Genomic DNA, 17,036 nt, shown 5'->3' with positions numbered 1-17,036 from the left:
GCAAAGAGCACCACAGCAAAGCTGTTAAATATCACCTCCCTTCCCTCCAACCCCAGTCATTCGACCGAAGTAAAGGAGAGGAAGGAAGCAACAAGGTGCAGAGGTGTCTGAAGTTTATAACATACCAACAACCTGTCTAAAGAACAGGGCGGGCCGTGGACTTGTGTCAAGAAATAAATAAATTTATCAGGTAAGCATAAATTTTGTTTTCTTTCTAATGACAAAATGAGTCCATAGATCATCTTATTACTATTGGGAATCAATACCCAAGCTGGAGTACACAGATGATAAGGGAGGGACAAGACAGGGAACCTAAACGGAAGGCACCACTGCTTGAAGAACCTTTCTCCCAAAAGCGGCCTCAGCCGAGGCAAAAGTGTCAAATTTGTAGAATTTTTAAAAAGTGTGAAGAGAGGAACAAGTTGCAGACTTGCAAATCTGTTCCACAGAAGCTTCATTTTTGAATGCTCAGGAAGAGAAACAGCCCTCGTAGAATGAGCCGTAACTCTCTCAGGAGGCTGCTGTCCAGCAGTTTCATAGGCAAAGCGAATAAAACTCTTCAGCCACAAAGAAAGAAGTAGCCGTAGCTTTCTGTCCCTTAAGTTTCCCAGAGAATACCACAAACAAAGCAGAAGACTGACAAAAATCCTTAGTCGCCTGTAAATAGAATTTTACTGCACGAACCACGTCCAGATTGTGCAGAAGCCGTTCCTTCTGAGGAGGAGGATTAGGACACAAGGAAGGAACAACAATCTCCTGATTAACGTTCCGGTCAGAAACTACCTTAGGGAGAAACCCTAACTTGGTACGTAAAACTACCTTATCCAAATAAAAAAATAAGGTAAGGAGACTCATACTGTAATGCAGAGAGCTCTGACACTCTACGAGCAGAGGAAATGGCAACAAGAAACAAAACTTTCCAAGATAACCTCTTAATATCCAAGGAATGCATAGGCTCAAACAGAGCCCCTTGAAGAACCTCAAGAACTAAATTAAGACTCCAGGGAGGAGTAACTGGTTTTAACACAGGCCTGATCCTGACCAAGGCCTGACAAAACGAGTGCACGTCTGGTACGTCCGCCAGACGTCTGTAACAAAATAGACAAGACAGATATTTGACCCTTTATATGCAGATAAGCCCTTTTCCAAACCTTCTTTGAGAAAGGACAGAATTCTAGGAATCCTTACTCTACTCCAAGAGTAGACCTTGGATTCACACCAATATAGATACTTACGCCATATCTTGTGGTAAATCTTTCTAGTCACAGGTTTACGAGTCTGAATCATGGTCTCAATGACCAATTCCAAAAATCCATGCTTGGATAAAATTAAGCGTTCAATCTCCAAGCAGTCAGCTTCAAAGAAACTAGATTTGGTTGAAGGAAGGGCCCTTTAAGTAGAAGGTCCTTCCTCAACGGAAGTCTCCAAGGTGGAAGAGATGACATGTCCACCAGGTCTGCATACCAAATCCTGCAAGGCCACGGCGGTGCAATCAGGATCACTGACGCCTTCTCCTGCTTGATTCGAGCGATGACCCGAGGTAGCAGAGCGAACAGAGGGAATAGGTATGCAAAATTGAAATTCCAAGGTACCGCCAGGGCGTCTATCAGTACAGCCTGAGGGTCCCATAACCTCGATTCGGACCTCAGAAGCTTGGCATTCTGCCGAGATGCCATGAGATCCAATTCTGGCTGACCCCATTTGAGAATCAGGCTGGAAAACACTTCAGGATGGAGTTCCCACTCCCCCGGGTGAAAGGTCTGTCTACTCAGGAAGTCCGTCTCCCAGTTGTCCACTCCTGGGATATGGATCACCAACAGACAGCAATTGTTGGTCTCCGCCCACTGAATTATCTTTGCTACCTCTGTCATGGACAAGGAACTCCGCGTTCCTCCCTGATGGTTGATGTAAGCCACTGAAGTTATGTTGTCCGACTGGAACCTGATGAACCAGGCCAGAAGAGCATTGAAGATTGCTCTCAGCTCTAGAATGTTTATGGGCAGAACAGACTCCGACCGAGTCCAAGCTCCCTGAGCCTTTAGAGAGCCCCAGACTGCTCCCCATCCCAGAAGGCTGGCGTCTGTTGTCACAATCACCCAAGCGGGTCTGCGAAAGCAGGTTCCCTGGAAGAGATGATCCTGAGACAACCACCAAAGAAGAGAATCCCTTGACTCCAGCTCCAGCTGTATTCGTGGAGACAGATCCGCATAATCTCCGTTCCACTGACTGAGCATGTCTAATTGCAGAGGTCTGAGGTGGAAACGAGCGAACGGGATGATGTCCATTGCCGCTACCATCAGACCGATTACCTCCATGCACTGAGCCACTGATGGCCGAGGAGAGGAATGAAGCGCTAGGCAAGAATCGAAAATCTTTGATTTCCTGACTTCTGTCATAAAAATCTTCATTGATAAGGAATCTATTATGGTTCCAAAGAAAATTACTCTTGTACCTTCCACCTGTGAGCTCGCAGGAAAGATAACATATCCGTGTGGGATCTTGCTTGTTGAAAGGATGGCGCCTGGACCAGAAAGTCATCCAGATAAGGCGCCACTGCAATGCCCCGCAATCGGAGCACCGTCAACAGGGATCCCAGAACCTTTGAGAAAATTGTGGGAGCTGTGGCAAAGCCGAATGAAAGAGCCACAAACTGGAAGGATTTGTCTAGAAATGCAAACCTTAGAAACTTGTGATGGTCCCTGTGGATGGGAACATGCAGGTACGCGTCCTTTAAATCCACGGTTGTCATAAATTGACCCTCTTGGATCAAAGGAAGAATGGAACGAATAGTTTCCATCTTAAAGGACGGTACTCTGAAGAATTTGTTTAGACTCTTGAGATATAAAATTGGTCTGAAGGTTCCCTCCTTTTTGGGAACCACGAACAGATTGGAATAGAACCCTAGACCTCGTTCCTGTGTCGGAACAGGAACTATCACTCCCAGGGCGGAGAGGTACCGTACATAATGTAAGAACACCTATTTTTGTCTGGTCTACAGATAAACTTGAAATCAGAAACCTGCCCCTGGGAGGAAAGTTCTTGAACTCTAGTTTGCATCCCTGGGACACGATGTCCACCACCCAGGGATCCTGAACATCTCGAACCCAAGAAGTGTTTGGACTGTTCCTGCTTAGAAGAGGAAGTGGAAGGATTTCCCTTGAAATTTCGAAAGGAACAAAAATTACTCTGATGTCCCTTTTGTTTGTTTCTCTTATCCTGAGGGAGGAAATGGCCCTTTCCTCCCATAATGTCAGAAATTATTTCCGTCAATCCCAGTCCAAACAAGGTCTTTCCCTTGTAAGGAATTGCTAAAAGTTTAGACTTAGAGGACACGTCCGCAGACTAAGATTTTAGCCATAAAGCTCTGCGGGCTAGCACAGCAAAACCCGAAATCTTTGCTCCCAGTTTAATAACCTGTAAGGAAGCATCCGTAATAAAGGAATTGGCCAACTTAAGGGCCTTTATCCTATCCTGGATCTCTTCAAGGGGAGTGTCTGTCCTAATAGAATCAGACAACGCATCAAACCAGTATGCCGCCACACTAGTGACTGTAGCAATGCACACTGCAGGTTGCCATTGTAAACCTTATTGTACATACATCTTTTTGGAGTAACCCCTACAATTTTTTGTCCATAGGATCCTTAAAGGCACAACTATCCTCTATGGGGAAAGTAGTCCTCTTGGCTAGATTGGACATTGCTCCTTCTACCTTGGGTACTGTTTAAATATAGGGGATGGAGAAAAAGGGATACCCGGTCTCTCCCATTCCTTAGCAATGATCTCAGTAGCTGGATCTAGTACAGGAAAAACGTCCACCAAGGAAGGTACATCAAAATATTTGTTTAGCTTACTGGATTTTTTAGGATTAACTATGACCATGGTGTCGCTGTCATCCAATGTAGCTAAAACCTCCTTGAGTAACAGATGGATGTGTTCTAGCTTAAACCTGAAAGATACAACTTCAGTATCAGCAAGAGGAATTATACTGTCAGAATCTGAGATTTCACCCTCAGATGCTACCGAAGTATCCTCGTCCTCAGGCTTCTGAGAGGGGGCAATCGAAATAGCAACAACTGCGTCAGTAACCTCGCTTAGTGAATGTTTATTTTTCCTCTTACGCTTTCCCTGCAACATGGGAAAAGAAGACAACGCATCAGAGACTGCAGAAGATGCAGAAGACATGAGGGTAGCGATGTCTTGCAACGTAACTCCAGGAGAAGTTAGAGAGGAAGCGCAGGGCACTGCATGTGTGGGCAGTAAAATTTGGGATGCTTGAGGAGAAAGCTGCGGCATATATTGAACATTGTCATTAGACTCCTGAACAGCATCCCCCTTAGAAAATGTTGTCTCAGAAAAAAGTCTATCCCTATAATTCAACATTCTCTCAATACATGAACAGAAAGGGATTGGTGGTTCCACATTGGCATCAAAACATAAACAATTGACATTTTGCAGGGCCTCTTGGTCCATTCTGACTCTCAGTGGATCAAATTATCAAATAAAAAAGTAAAAAAATGTTAATAAAAATTTTAAACAGAAAAAAACGTTACTGTTAAACAGTCACTTTTTTACTTTTTTTTATTATTCTATGCAAAGAGGACTAAAAATATTGTAAAACACCTCTACACCTCAGTTTAACTTTGCTGAGGTGCCTACCTGCCCTGCTGACACCGGCTTCCTTAGTAGAAGATCCGGAACTCGGCAGTAGTTATATTGAACCGCTCTCCGGTCTTAGAAACGCATGTATTTAGACAAACATGCATAATCTTGACAGACTATACTCCCTTTCCTCCCCGGTCACAGGAAGGGAAAATTGGCGCGCAACACAAATTGCCGCCTCCCATAGCTCCGCCCATCATGGGCGTCTCAAAAAAGGAATCTCACTGTCGGCATCTTTGTTCTAAAGTTAAACTGCCGGGAGCAGTGAAAACCACAGAGAAACCTGAGCCTAATTTCTCCTCAGCCCCAGTGCCTGCATAACAAACTGTCAACATAAGCCCCCTCTATCTATAGGAGAATTTATGAGTCCCATTCTTTGTAAATAAAGTGCCCAAACTTTTTCTGAGTCTCTTTTTATTTCCCCAGAAAATAAAGTTAGCACTTACCTCATAAATCTGCCAGACAGCAAGGCAGCTCACCAGGTTTGAGAGGTTCTCTCCCTCACATGGACCTGTGGAAAAAGAGATAAGGACAGAGTAATCGTACTCAGGCTTTCAGAGTTAGAGCAGCATAAACTACATGGGAGGGGCAGTGAGAATTATGTCCCACAAGTTTCCATTGCTCTAAAGCCACCACTGCTCTACTGAAGAGACTGATATTGACTACGGCTACACCCCAGAACAAAGCAGCACAATCTTGTACTACTTAAAAAATAATAAAATCTTGCTTTAAGAATCTTTTACTAACACCTAACTTTACCACTTCCTTGCTCAAACGTAGGCAAAGAGAATGACTGGGGTTGGAGGGAAGGGAGGTGATATTTAACAGCTTTGCTGTGGTGCTCTTTGCCGTCTCCTGCTGGGCAGGAGTGATATTCTCTATAGTAATTATATGAACAGTGGACTCATCGTGTCATTAGAAAGAAATGTAGTTTAATTTATTTATTTTTGCTGACAAGTTATTGCTGTTTCTCTGCAGCATACGCATATATCCTGTGCACCAGTATTCAAACACCACACCTTTTTAGAGAGTCAGTGGTGGCTTGTAAAACACAAATTACATCTTCAAAGAAGCCATACACACCACTGCCACCAACTCTCTGAGCAGACAAAAGTGTTTGAATACTAGTGCATGACCCTCAAGATATGTGCATATGCAGAATAAAAATTGTAATAACTTTTACTAGTAGCAATCTTGCTAATGGAGGTATATTACAAAAATGCTTCTATTTCAAAAATTAAATGGAGATTTTAATTATGACCTTTCTATCCCTTTAAGCTCTAGCCAGCAGTTGCCTCTTCCCGGGAATGCATGGGCGTGGTGACATCAGCATCCCCGGATTCCCCTGGCCATGCTGGTGAACAGCCAAACTCCAGATGCAGATTACAACCCCTTGTTATCTGCAGTTAAGGGGTTAAAGGACATTAACACGCCTCTACATATTTATGTAAAATTGTGCTTGGTCACAAACTCCCTAAAGAGGTCAAAAAGCAAAAATCTGTAAACTGCAAATACAATGGCTGATTTAGACAACTTACAGCATTTTGAAAACCTACATTACAGATTTGCTTTGTGGCCTCTCTATGAAGCCAATGCGCAATTTTTATGCACAAGGTGTTTAATGTTCCTTTAAGATAGACCGTACCCATCTTATTTTTCTGTATCAAACAGCTGCATCTAAAAGATGTAGAATGTATTATGAATTAAAGGGCTATGAACATTGCAATATGGCTGCCCGCCAGAGAGCCCTGCCAAGCAATTAAGTAGTTATGATTGTATGTATTTATCTGGCCACACATAACTATTTAACATGAGGGGGGGGGGAGAATAAATCACCACATACTATTGTGCCTCTTCCTCTAATTTTTCTTCCAGATTTTGAAAGCAAAGCTGTCTGATGGTCACTCTTTTCAGAGTCCACATTCCGTGGTTTCCTGTGTAAGAAAAAAAAAAAAAACAACATTATAAAAAAAAAGGTATTGATGTATATGTTCAGTCTACAATTTGTATCATTTAAAAAAATAGATAATCCCTTTATTATCCATTCCCAGTTTTGCATAACCAACACAATTGTATTAGTATACTTTTTACCTCTGTGATTACCTTGTATAAAAGCATCTTCTGAAAAACCCCTGATCACATGACTTATTTTATTATCTTTTGACTTGCATTTAGTACTGTGTTGTGCTAAATCTTAAATAACTCCTTGGGCGTGAACACAATGTTATCTATATGGCCCACATGAACTAGCAGTCTCCTGTTGTGTAAAGCAAATTAAAAAAGCATGTGATAAGAAGCTGTTTATAGTGGCTTAGAAACCGGCAGAAATTTAGAGGTTTAAAGTTTACAGGGAGTGCAGAATTATTAGGCAAGTTGTATTTTTGAGGATTAATTTTATTATTGAACAACAACCATGTTCTCAATGAACCCAAAAAACTCATTAATATCAAAGCTGAATAGTTTTGGAAGTAGTTTTTAGTTTGTTTTTAGTTATAGCTATTTTAGGGGGATATCTGTGTGTGCAGGTGACTATTACTGTGCATAATTATTAGGCAACTTAACAAAAAACAAATATATACCCATTTCAATTATTTATTTTTACCAGTGAAACCAATATAACATCTCAACATTCACAAACATACATTTCTGACATTCAAAAACAAAACAAAAACAAATCAGTGACCAATATAGCCACCTTTCTTTGCAAGGACACTCAAAAGCCTGCCATCCATGGATTCTGTCAGTGTTTTGATCTGTTCACCATCAACATTGCGTGCAGCAGCAACCACAGCCTCCCAGACACTGTTCAGAGAGGTGTACTGTTTTCCCTCCTTGTAAATCTCACATTTGATGATGGACCACAGGTTCTCAATGGGGTTCAGATCAGGTGAACAAGGAGGCCATGTCATTAGATTTTCTTCTTTTATACCCTTTCTTGCCAGCTACGCTGTGGAGTACTTGGACGCGTGTGATGGAGCATTGTCCTACTTCTTCCTGTACCACTGCTTGAAGGTGTCTTCCAGAAACTGGCAGTAGGACTGGGAGTTGAGCTTGACTCCATCCTCAACCCGAAAAGGCCCCACAAGCTCATCTTTGATGATACCAGCCCAAACCAGTACTCCACCTCCACCTTGCTGGCGTCTGAGTCGGACTGGAGCTCTCTGCCCTTTACCAATCCAGCCATGGACCCATCCATCTGGCCCATCAAGACTCACTCTCATTTCATCAGTCCATAAAACCTTAGAAAAATCAGTCTTGAGATATTTCTTGGCCCAGTCTTGACTTTTCAGCTTGTGTGTCTTGTTCAGTGGTGGTCGTCTTTCAGCCTTTCTTACCTTGGCCATGTCTCTGAGTATTGCACACCTTGTGCTTTTGGGCACTCCAGTGATGTTGCAGCTCTGAAATATGGCCAAACTGGTGGCAAGTGGCATCTTGGCAGCTGCACGCTTGACTTTTCTCAGTTCATGGGCAGTTATTTTGCGCCTTGGTTTTTCCACACGCTTCTTGCGACCCTGTTCACTATTTTGAATGAAACGCTTGATTGTTCGATGATCACGCTTCAGAAGCTTTGCAATTTTAAGAGTGCTGCATCCCTCTGCAAGATATCTCACTATTTTTGACTTTTCTGAGCCTGTCAAGTCCTTCTTTTGACCCATTTTGCCAAAGGAAAGGAAGTTGCCTAATAATTATGCACACCTGATATAGGGTGTTGATGTCATTAGACCACACCCCTTCTCATTACAGAGATGCACATCACCTAATATGCTTAATTGGTAGTAGGCTTTCGAGCCTATACAGCTTGGAGTAAGACAACATGCATAAAGAGGATGATGTGGTCAAAATACTCGTTTGCCTAATAATTCTGCACTCCCTGTATAAAGTATATTAAAGGGACAGTCAACACCAGAATTTTTGTTGTTTATAAAAAGATAGATAATCCCTTTATTACCCATTCCCCAGTTTTGCAAAACCAACACTGTTATATTAATACACTTTTTACTTCTGTGACTAACTTGTATCTAAGCATCTTCGGACCGCCCCGAATCACATGACTTTTAGTTATCTATTGTCTCGCATTTTAGCCAATTAGTGCAGTGTCTGCCACTAGCGTGATCACAATGCTATCTATATGACCTACATGAGCTAGCTCTCCCCTGCTGTGAAAAGTAAATAAAATAGAGGCGGCCTTCAAGGGCTTAGAAATTATCATATGAGCCTTCCTAGGTTTGCTTTCAACTAGAATACCAAGAGAACAAAGCAAAATTGTTGATAAAAGTAAATTGGAAAGTTGTTTAAAATTACATGCCCTATTTGAAAAATGAAAGTTTTTTTTGGACTTGACTGTCCCTTTAATATAACAATGTTGGTTGTGCAAAACTGGGGAATGGGTAGTAAAGGTGTTATCTATCTTTTTAAACAATTACACTAAAATTGTTGACTGTCCTTTTAAGTTAACACCCATAGAATTAAAGATTAAAGATGTAGCAAACACCTTGTAATTACGAGTTTATTATGTTTATTTGACTCATTCTAATTATTAGTTTCTTCAACAAACTTCTACCAATCTTTCTTTTTTGCCTCCGGGGCTACAAACGGTCCCCTCTGATAGCAATATGTAACCGCTAACAAAATCAAATGGCACACAGCATTGAGTGTAACAGAGTAATACCTCAGAGTTCAAACAGAAGCAAACAGATCATGCTGAAACGGCAAGTAACAGTTTCTTCAAAGGATTATGAAAACTTGGGTCGCCCAAGAAAGACTACATTTTGCACTCTGCAAATAATATACTTAAGGGAAATTCCGGTCAAAATTGAAATGCACATATATGAACCATATTTGCAATATACATGTATTGGCAAAAAATGTGTCTAGTAAAAGTTATAACTGGTTTAGTGTTAACATTTTTCTCTGCACGTGCAGCATAGCTAGGTACTCTGTGCACCAGCATTTTAAAAACAGCAGCTGCTGAGAGTGCCAGTGGGGTTTGTATCATGTTAGCAATTAACAAATAGAGTCATTACCAGATGGTATAAGCACTTTAGGCTCTCTGAGCAAGTGCTGGGTTTGAAATGATGGTGCATACTTAAATACACATTAGAAACAGTTCAAGCCTTTATTTTTGCCAATACATATTGTATATTTCAAAAATACTTCTATTCAAAACTGAAATGCAACCATGTGGTTTTTGGCTGGAATTAGGGATGCACCGAAATTTCGGCCGCAGAAAGTTTCTGCCGAAAATAGCCTTTTTGGCTATTTCGGTTTTCGGGTTTTTTGCCTGTTATTTTCGGTAAAATTATTGTGTAGCATGTTTCAAATTTGATGCTAGCCTAGAGCTGCTGTTTAAGTTTATTACTTGACTTACTGTTCTGCATATGAGTTTTCTAGGACTATACTTTATTTGGATAATTGGTAAAAAAAAAAACAGTTAAATATGAGTCTGTTACATAGAACAAAATGAAGAATACAGTATATTGATATTTATAATTGTTTTAAGTAAAGAAACATTTTGGCCAAAAATTGCATTTTTTTCTTTTCTTTTTTTTCTTGGTAAAATTATTGTGTAGCATATTATTGTTTTAAGATATTTTTGTCCAATTTTAGTGTATTACTTTCAATAAAAGTGTGGGCTTTTTTATTGGCTCTAATTATGCACAAAAAAAAAAACTAAAAAAAAAATTAATTTGAAAAAAACACATTTTCGGTATCAGTTTCGGTTTTCGGCCAAGTGCATCCCGGATTTTCGGATTCGGTCCAGAATTTCCATTTCGGTGCATCACTAGCTGGAATGCCCCTTAAATTAGCAAAGATACTAGAACACAACGTGAAATCAAGTATAATGTTACTATAGGTGCATTTTCATTTGATAACTCAAACAAGTGACTTGCTTCTCTACCCCAAGTGCAAGTTATAAAATGTCATTTTTATATGACGTCACTTATGTAAACCTGAGCTAGATTATATTCACTGAATCACACAATGATTTTTACTTCCACCCCGTCTTTTACAGTACAATACAACTACACTACACCCATTTGCAAGTTTCCAGGCAACATGCTAGAAATGATAAAAGCTCTCGCTGCTTACAGTTCAGGCTCAGGTTTTTGGACCGGTGCATCTCTTCTTAAAAGAAATCGGTTTTCAGGAACAGGTGGAATTTCTTCAGGGCGAACAACAGGCTTCTCCCTCTTTGTACCCTGTTTATCTTCATTGGGGCTGTTCTCCGACTGGACACTAAAACACGTAAATATAAACTGTGTTGCACTTCTGTAAAATATAATTTCTACACTAAGACAGGTGGTTTTAATCTTAATGCTTGCATTCTTTAGAGTTATCTCTTGCAGCCAGTTAGCACATGAACTTGTACAAAATAATGCTCTGTTAGCTTCACACAGCTTCGACCAAACTCAGTGCATCAGTAAAATGGCAAGAGTTTAAAAAAAAATGTCAATCCCAAGCAGGAAACGGCTGCGACTGAGGGCTACATGCATATGCCCCTTCTACTTAGTTTATTGGCTATATCTTGCTCAGGGTGACAATGCATTGTCGCTCCTGACCAAGAGTTTGACTGTGCGTTTAAAGGATCAGTAAATACAGTAAATTTGCCTAATAAACATGTGCATAATAAGGAGAAAATACAATAAAAGTAACTGAAATTAAAATCAGCATTTTAAAAACAAAAAAATGTTAAAGCTTCCTTTAAAAAAGGTACAGTCAAAACTAACTTTTATGACTCAGAAAGAGCAGCAGTTTTAATTACACTTTCTAATTTACTTCCATTATCAAATTTTGCACAGTCTTTTTATATTCACACTTTCTGGGGAACAAGATCCTACTGAGCATGTGCACAAGCTAACAGGGTACTAGCCTGTGATTGGCTGATGTCTGTCACATGATAGAGAAGGCCGGAAAATGGGAGGGGGGGGAATCTGTTTATTTGAAATTTAGAGTAGGTGTTAAATCATTGTCTTTTTATTATGCACTTGTTATTTATGCAATTCTACTACACTGAGTGGTACTTTGACTTCCCTGCCCTCTGTATCATGTGATAGCCATCAGCCATTCACAAACTTGTACATACATATATGTAGGAGTAGGCGCAAGTGCTTTAAAAAGTATACCCCTAAAAATACTGAGCACAGATTAATAACAGAAGTTGTTTTTTGTATATTTTTATTTTTTTAAATTGCCCATTTTGAATCATGAAAGTTTAAGTTTGAATTAAGTGCCCCTCCCTCTTGTTACTACAAAATGTTATTACTGTATCAGAAGTTCTATTAAATTCCTGTTTGCATTATTGCAGAGGCAGAAAATATGCTGAGCCAGAGAACATGATCTAAAATTTTGATTCAGTTAAATATTTCCAAAAAGTATTATTTAGCTTTAAAATGCCTTTTTTCTCTATTTTTATCAGATCCGAGGTCAGCAGCATAGGCTGGGTGTTAATACCTGTGCTGACTAGGAGGCTTTTGCTCCTTTTTTGTTTCTGGTCTGTGTGGTTCCTTCCTTTTTCTTTTTGAGTGTTTTACTTTGGTTCTACTCTTGCGTTTTTTCCTCTTGTTCCTCTCAATTTCACTCTCTGAAAATGAAGATTCTGAAGACCAGGAAGATGTTGGGGAAGAGGATTTGGAGCTAGATTCTGACTCTTCAGACTGAGACTCAACTCTCTTAGCTTTCTCTGTGATATATAAAGAAAACAAAACTGTAAATGAACCAGATAAATGCAAAAAGTTTTCAAACACTTTTCAAACCTAGTTAGACTTTTTCAAATGTAATGCTTACATTGAAATTTTACCAAAATTCTTCCTGTTGAATGTGTAGCAAATTGTTATTTGTACATAGATAAAAAGGACTACATCTTTCAGGTTTTAATGCCGGAACGTAAAATACATATAAAATTATGTTTAATTCATGATTTTTTAATAAGGTCATAATTGTACCTTTAAATCCGCTGTTGTATATCGCCGTTCCTCCGCCTGGATAAAAAAAAAAAATCTTTATTTTTATATGACGAATATCGTCTTAAAGAAGAGCGTTCACGAGACACGCATGCACATTGTCCCCAATAGGGAAATAATACAAGCAGGGGAATAGTTTTTAAAATAAATAAGTAAATTATTTTATTAAAATATACATAGACAAAGTAAGCTTATATATTTATTGCAATTATTAGAATATAATAATTAGAAGAGTATAAACTATATTGGTAATCCGTATCACGCATGCGCAATACATGTTGCTTCTCGGGAGCGCGCACACCAGGAAATGAGCGGGAGGGGGAGGGGGGGGAGGAAGAACATCGGAGACGAAATGTTAGAAAAATCGATCATATATATAAAAAAATAACAAGGGATTTAAAAAAAATTAAAATAAAGTATGTTGGTGAAAATTTACTTTCACTTTAAGATATTCTCAGTATCTTTAGTAAAATGATAAATGGTAGCAGACTGGTGATCTCTATATAATATGATAAGCTTTAATCATCTACTCAAGAAGCCTCAGTACAAAGAGCAAAAAACAATATCCAAATTTTAAAAATGCAGTTAACCCTACCTAATTTATCAGTTTAGCAGCATATTTCAAGTCCAGATTTTTTTTAATTAAAGGGCCATTATAGTGAGCAAATTACATGCACTAATTATTTAGAGCATGTTATTTTTACACAAGCTATCCTGCAACTCTGTGTTGAATCCCTGCGGTAAAAAGGATGTCAATTTGTTTTAAAAATGTTTAGACTTGGCTGATATATTATTACATAGGAACAAAGCAGAAATGCCTTGTAATTACAAGAGGTTTACTGTCCCTTTAATGAAAAGTTTTTGTTTTTTTTATCTAAAGATAAATATTAATGTATTTTTCAGCTAGGAAGTATATGCATTTATAATAAGTAACCCCCTCTTCTGCCTAGGGCAGTATACCACAGCTTTTTTTTTATAAAAAAGGGTCAGTACACTGTAAAATTGTTTTTCCCTTAATGCGTTTCCAAGCAGCAGAATATAAAATTGATTGTTTAGTTCTCCTACCTCCTCTGTGAGTGTAATTTTGTCTGCTGGCTGTGTTTACATAGCTTGTTAATAGCCTATACTTAAGTATAGAAATGTTCAGTATTGGTAGGGATAACACAGGCAAAATAAGCAATTTCAAATGCTGATATAAAAAGGTAAAGGAGCTATTTGTACAAAATTAAATACACTCCAGGAGGTAAAATGGATCACTGGGATCAAATTAAAGGAGGTGAACATTTTATGGCAAACTGCCCTTTAATTTGAGATGTCAATAAAAAGGTACAAATTATGTTCATGCAACCTACCATCCTTTGTCTGTTTAGGCCCCAGGATACCGCAGTCAGTAACTCGAACATCCGCATATGGCCGGCTGGCTGCATCAGTCTTTAAATGTTCTATCTTTTCTATAACCTCAAATCCTGAGATAACGAGTCCAAAGACAACATGGATGCTGCAACAGGAGTAAACAGATAATTAACAAACTGAGACCATGCCAAAAAAGAACTCAAACAAGTGTATTATCCAATTACCTTGTGTTGCTGTAGGAAGAACCAATAGAAATCAGAAAAATAAAAAATAATTATCCCATGTTCTGTGAACACACATTTTACAGCACAGAAACAAACAGTTCATGGTGTACTACTGTCCAGTAATACATAAGTACAAATTATTAATCCCACACTTTCATGCAGTAGGTATACAACTGAAAACATGGCAGATTAAAACCAGTGAGCAGGGATGAAAAGATCCTAGAAGTTTACCGCCAGTTGTTCATAATTTTAACTTTGAGCTCCTAAAATTTTAAAAAGATGTAGATGTAATTATTTATATGAACCCCCTGGCTCCTAAAAAATGGTGTAGGATTTACAATAAAGTTCCAGCCGGCTGCCTAGGTATAATGACTGTACTCAAGAAAAAAAAAAGAGAATGCTTCAAGTGATGTCTGTTTAAAACTACGAGAGAAAAAAAATATATAAATATAAATATATATTGGCCAAGCAGCTTTTCTAAATCTCAATTAATTGTAAAAAACTGTAAAATACACATTAAAAGGGAAATAGAACTATTAATTTTAATGCACCAACATATTCCACAGTGCTATAAAACTCTCTCTCTCTAGTGAGGACAGGCCTCAAATATACATCTCAAATTTATAAAAAACATATTAAAAAAAAAAAAAAAAAAAAAAAAAAAATCAATAAAATGAAAGCATCAACATTTAAAACTATGAAAGCTTAAAAAACAGAATTTATGCTTACCTGATAAATTACTTTCTCTTACGGTGTATCCAGTCCACGGATTCATCCTTACTTGTGGTTTATTCTCAATCCCTACAGGAAGTGGCAAAGAGAGCACACAGCAGAGCTGTCCATATAGCTCCCCTCAGGCTCCGCCCCCCAGTCATTCGACCGACGGTTAGGAGAAAAAGGAGAAACCATAGGGTGCAGTGGTGACTAGTTTTACAAAATTAAATTTGAACCTGACTTAATTGCCAGGGCGGGCCGTGGACTGGATACACCGTAAGAGAAACTAATTTATCAGGTAAGCATAAATTCTGTTTTCTCTTACATGGTGTATCCAGTCCACTGATTCATCCTTACTTGTGGGATACCAATACCAAAGCTTTAGGACACGGATGAAGGGAGGGAACAAGTCAGGTAACCTAAATGGAAGGCACCACTGCTTGCAAAACCTCTCTCCCAAAAATAGCCTCCGAAGAAGCAAAAGTATCGAATTTGTAAAATTTGGCAAATGTATGCAGTCAAGACCAAGTCGCTGCCTTACAAATCTGTCCAACAGAAGCCTCATTCTTGAAAGCCCATTTTGAAGCCACAGCTCTAGTGGAATGAGAAGTAATTCGTTCAGGAGGCTGCTGTCCAGCAGTCTCATAAGCCAATCGGATGATGCTTTTCAGCCAGAAGGAAAGAGAGGTAGCAGTCGCTATGATGTTTGTCTGAAATCTTCAGTTGCTTTTAAATAGAATTTTAAAGCATGAACCACATCAAGATTGTGAAAAAGTCGTTTCTTCTTAAAAACTGCATTAGGGCACAGAGAAGGAACAATAATTTCCTAGTTAATATTCTTATTAGAAACCACTTTTGGAAGGAAACAAGGTTTGGTACGCAAAGCCACCTTATCTGTATGGAACACCCGATAGGGTGAATTACACTGCAAAGCAGACAATTCAGAACCTCTTTGAGCAGAAGAAATAGCTACCAAAAACAAAACTTTCCAAGATAATAACTTAATATCTATGGAATGCAAAGGTTCAAACTGAACCCCTTGAAGAACTGAAAGAACTAAATTTAGACTCCATGGCTTGTAGACAGGCTTGATTCTAACTAGGGCCTGTGCAAACGCCTGAACGTCTGGTACAGCTGCCAGACGCTTGTGTAACAGGATAGACAGAGCAGATATCTGTCCCTTTAAGGAACTAGCCGCCAAACCTTTCTCCAATCCTTCTTGGAGAAAAGACAATATCCTTGGAATCCTAACCTTACTCCACGAGTAACCCTTGGATTCGCACCAAGAAAGATATTTCCGCCATATCTTATGGTAAATTTTCCTGGTAACAGGCTTTCTGGCCTGGATAAGAGTATCTATAACCGATTCAGAGAACCCACGCTTAGCTAGAATTAAGCATTCAATCTCCAAGCAGTCAGTTGCAGAGAAACTAGATTTGGATGCTTGAATGGACCTTGAATTAGAAGATCCTGCCTCGATGGCAGTTTCCATGGTGGAGCCGATGACATGTCCACTAGGTCTGCATACCAAGTCCTGCGTGGCCACGCAGGAGCTATCAGAATTACCGAAGCCTACTCCTGTTTGATTCTGGCTACTAGCCGAGGGAGAAGAGGAAACGGTGGAAAGACAAAAGCTAGACTGAATGACCAAGGCACTACTAAAGCATCTATCAATGCGGCCTTGGGATCCCTGGATCTAGATCCGTAAAGGGGAAGTTTGGTGTTCTGACAGGACACCATCAGATCCAATTCTGGAATGCCCCATAGCTGGGTCAGCTGAGCAAAAACCTCCGGGTGGAGTTCCCACTCCCCCGGAAAGTCTAACGACTCAGAAAATCTGCCTCCCAGTTGTCTACTCCTGGGATGTGAATTGCAGATAGATGGCAGGAGTAATCCTCCGCCCATTTGATGATCTTGGTTACTTCCTTCATCGCTAGGGAACTCTTTGTTCCTCCCTGATTGATGTACGCTACAGTCGTGATGTTGTCCGACTGAAATCTGATGAATTTGGCCTCCGCTAGTTGAGGCCATGCCTGGAGCATATTGACTATCGCTCTCAGTTCCAAAATGTTTATCGGGAGAAGAGACTCTTCCCGAGACCATAGACCCTGAGCTTTCAGGGAGT

General features: G+C 39.5%; 1 protein-coding gene across 4 annotated transcripts in view; it reads right to left on the bottom strand.

The window, feature by feature from the left end:
- NKTR (natural killer cell triggering receptor) overlaps positions 1–17,036 on the bottom strand; it is a 150,910-nt gene that overhangs the window by 96,725 nt on the left and 37,149 nt on the right. For all 4 annotated transcript variants that reach the window (XM_053713749.1, XM_053713750.1, XM_053713751.1 and 1 more), the window contains 5 exons: positions 13,973–14,118; positions 12,603–12,638; positions 12,112–12,340; positions 10,750–10,896; positions 6,503–6,593 (listed from right to left, as the gene is read on the bottom strand). In XM_053713749.1, coding sequence (XP_053569724.1) covers positions 6,503–6,593; positions 10,750–10,896; positions 12,112–12,340; positions 12,603–12,638; positions 13,973–14,118 — 649 coding nt within the window. The remainder of the gene's footprint in view (positions 1–6,502; positions 6,594–10,749; positions 10,897–12,111; positions 12,341–12,602; positions 12,639–13,972; positions 14,119–17,036) is intronic.

This window comes from Bombina bombina, chromosome 5 (genome assembly GCF_027579735.1).
Source record: "Bombina bombina isolate aBomBom1 chromosome 5, aBomBom1.pri, whole genome shotgun sequence".
In the NCBI taxonomy this organism is placed as follows: domain Eukaryota; kingdom Metazoa; phylum Chordata; class Amphibia; order Anura; family Bombinatoridae; genus Bombina; species Bombina bombina.
This window is presented reverse-complemented; position numbering and strand designations above follow the sequence as displayed.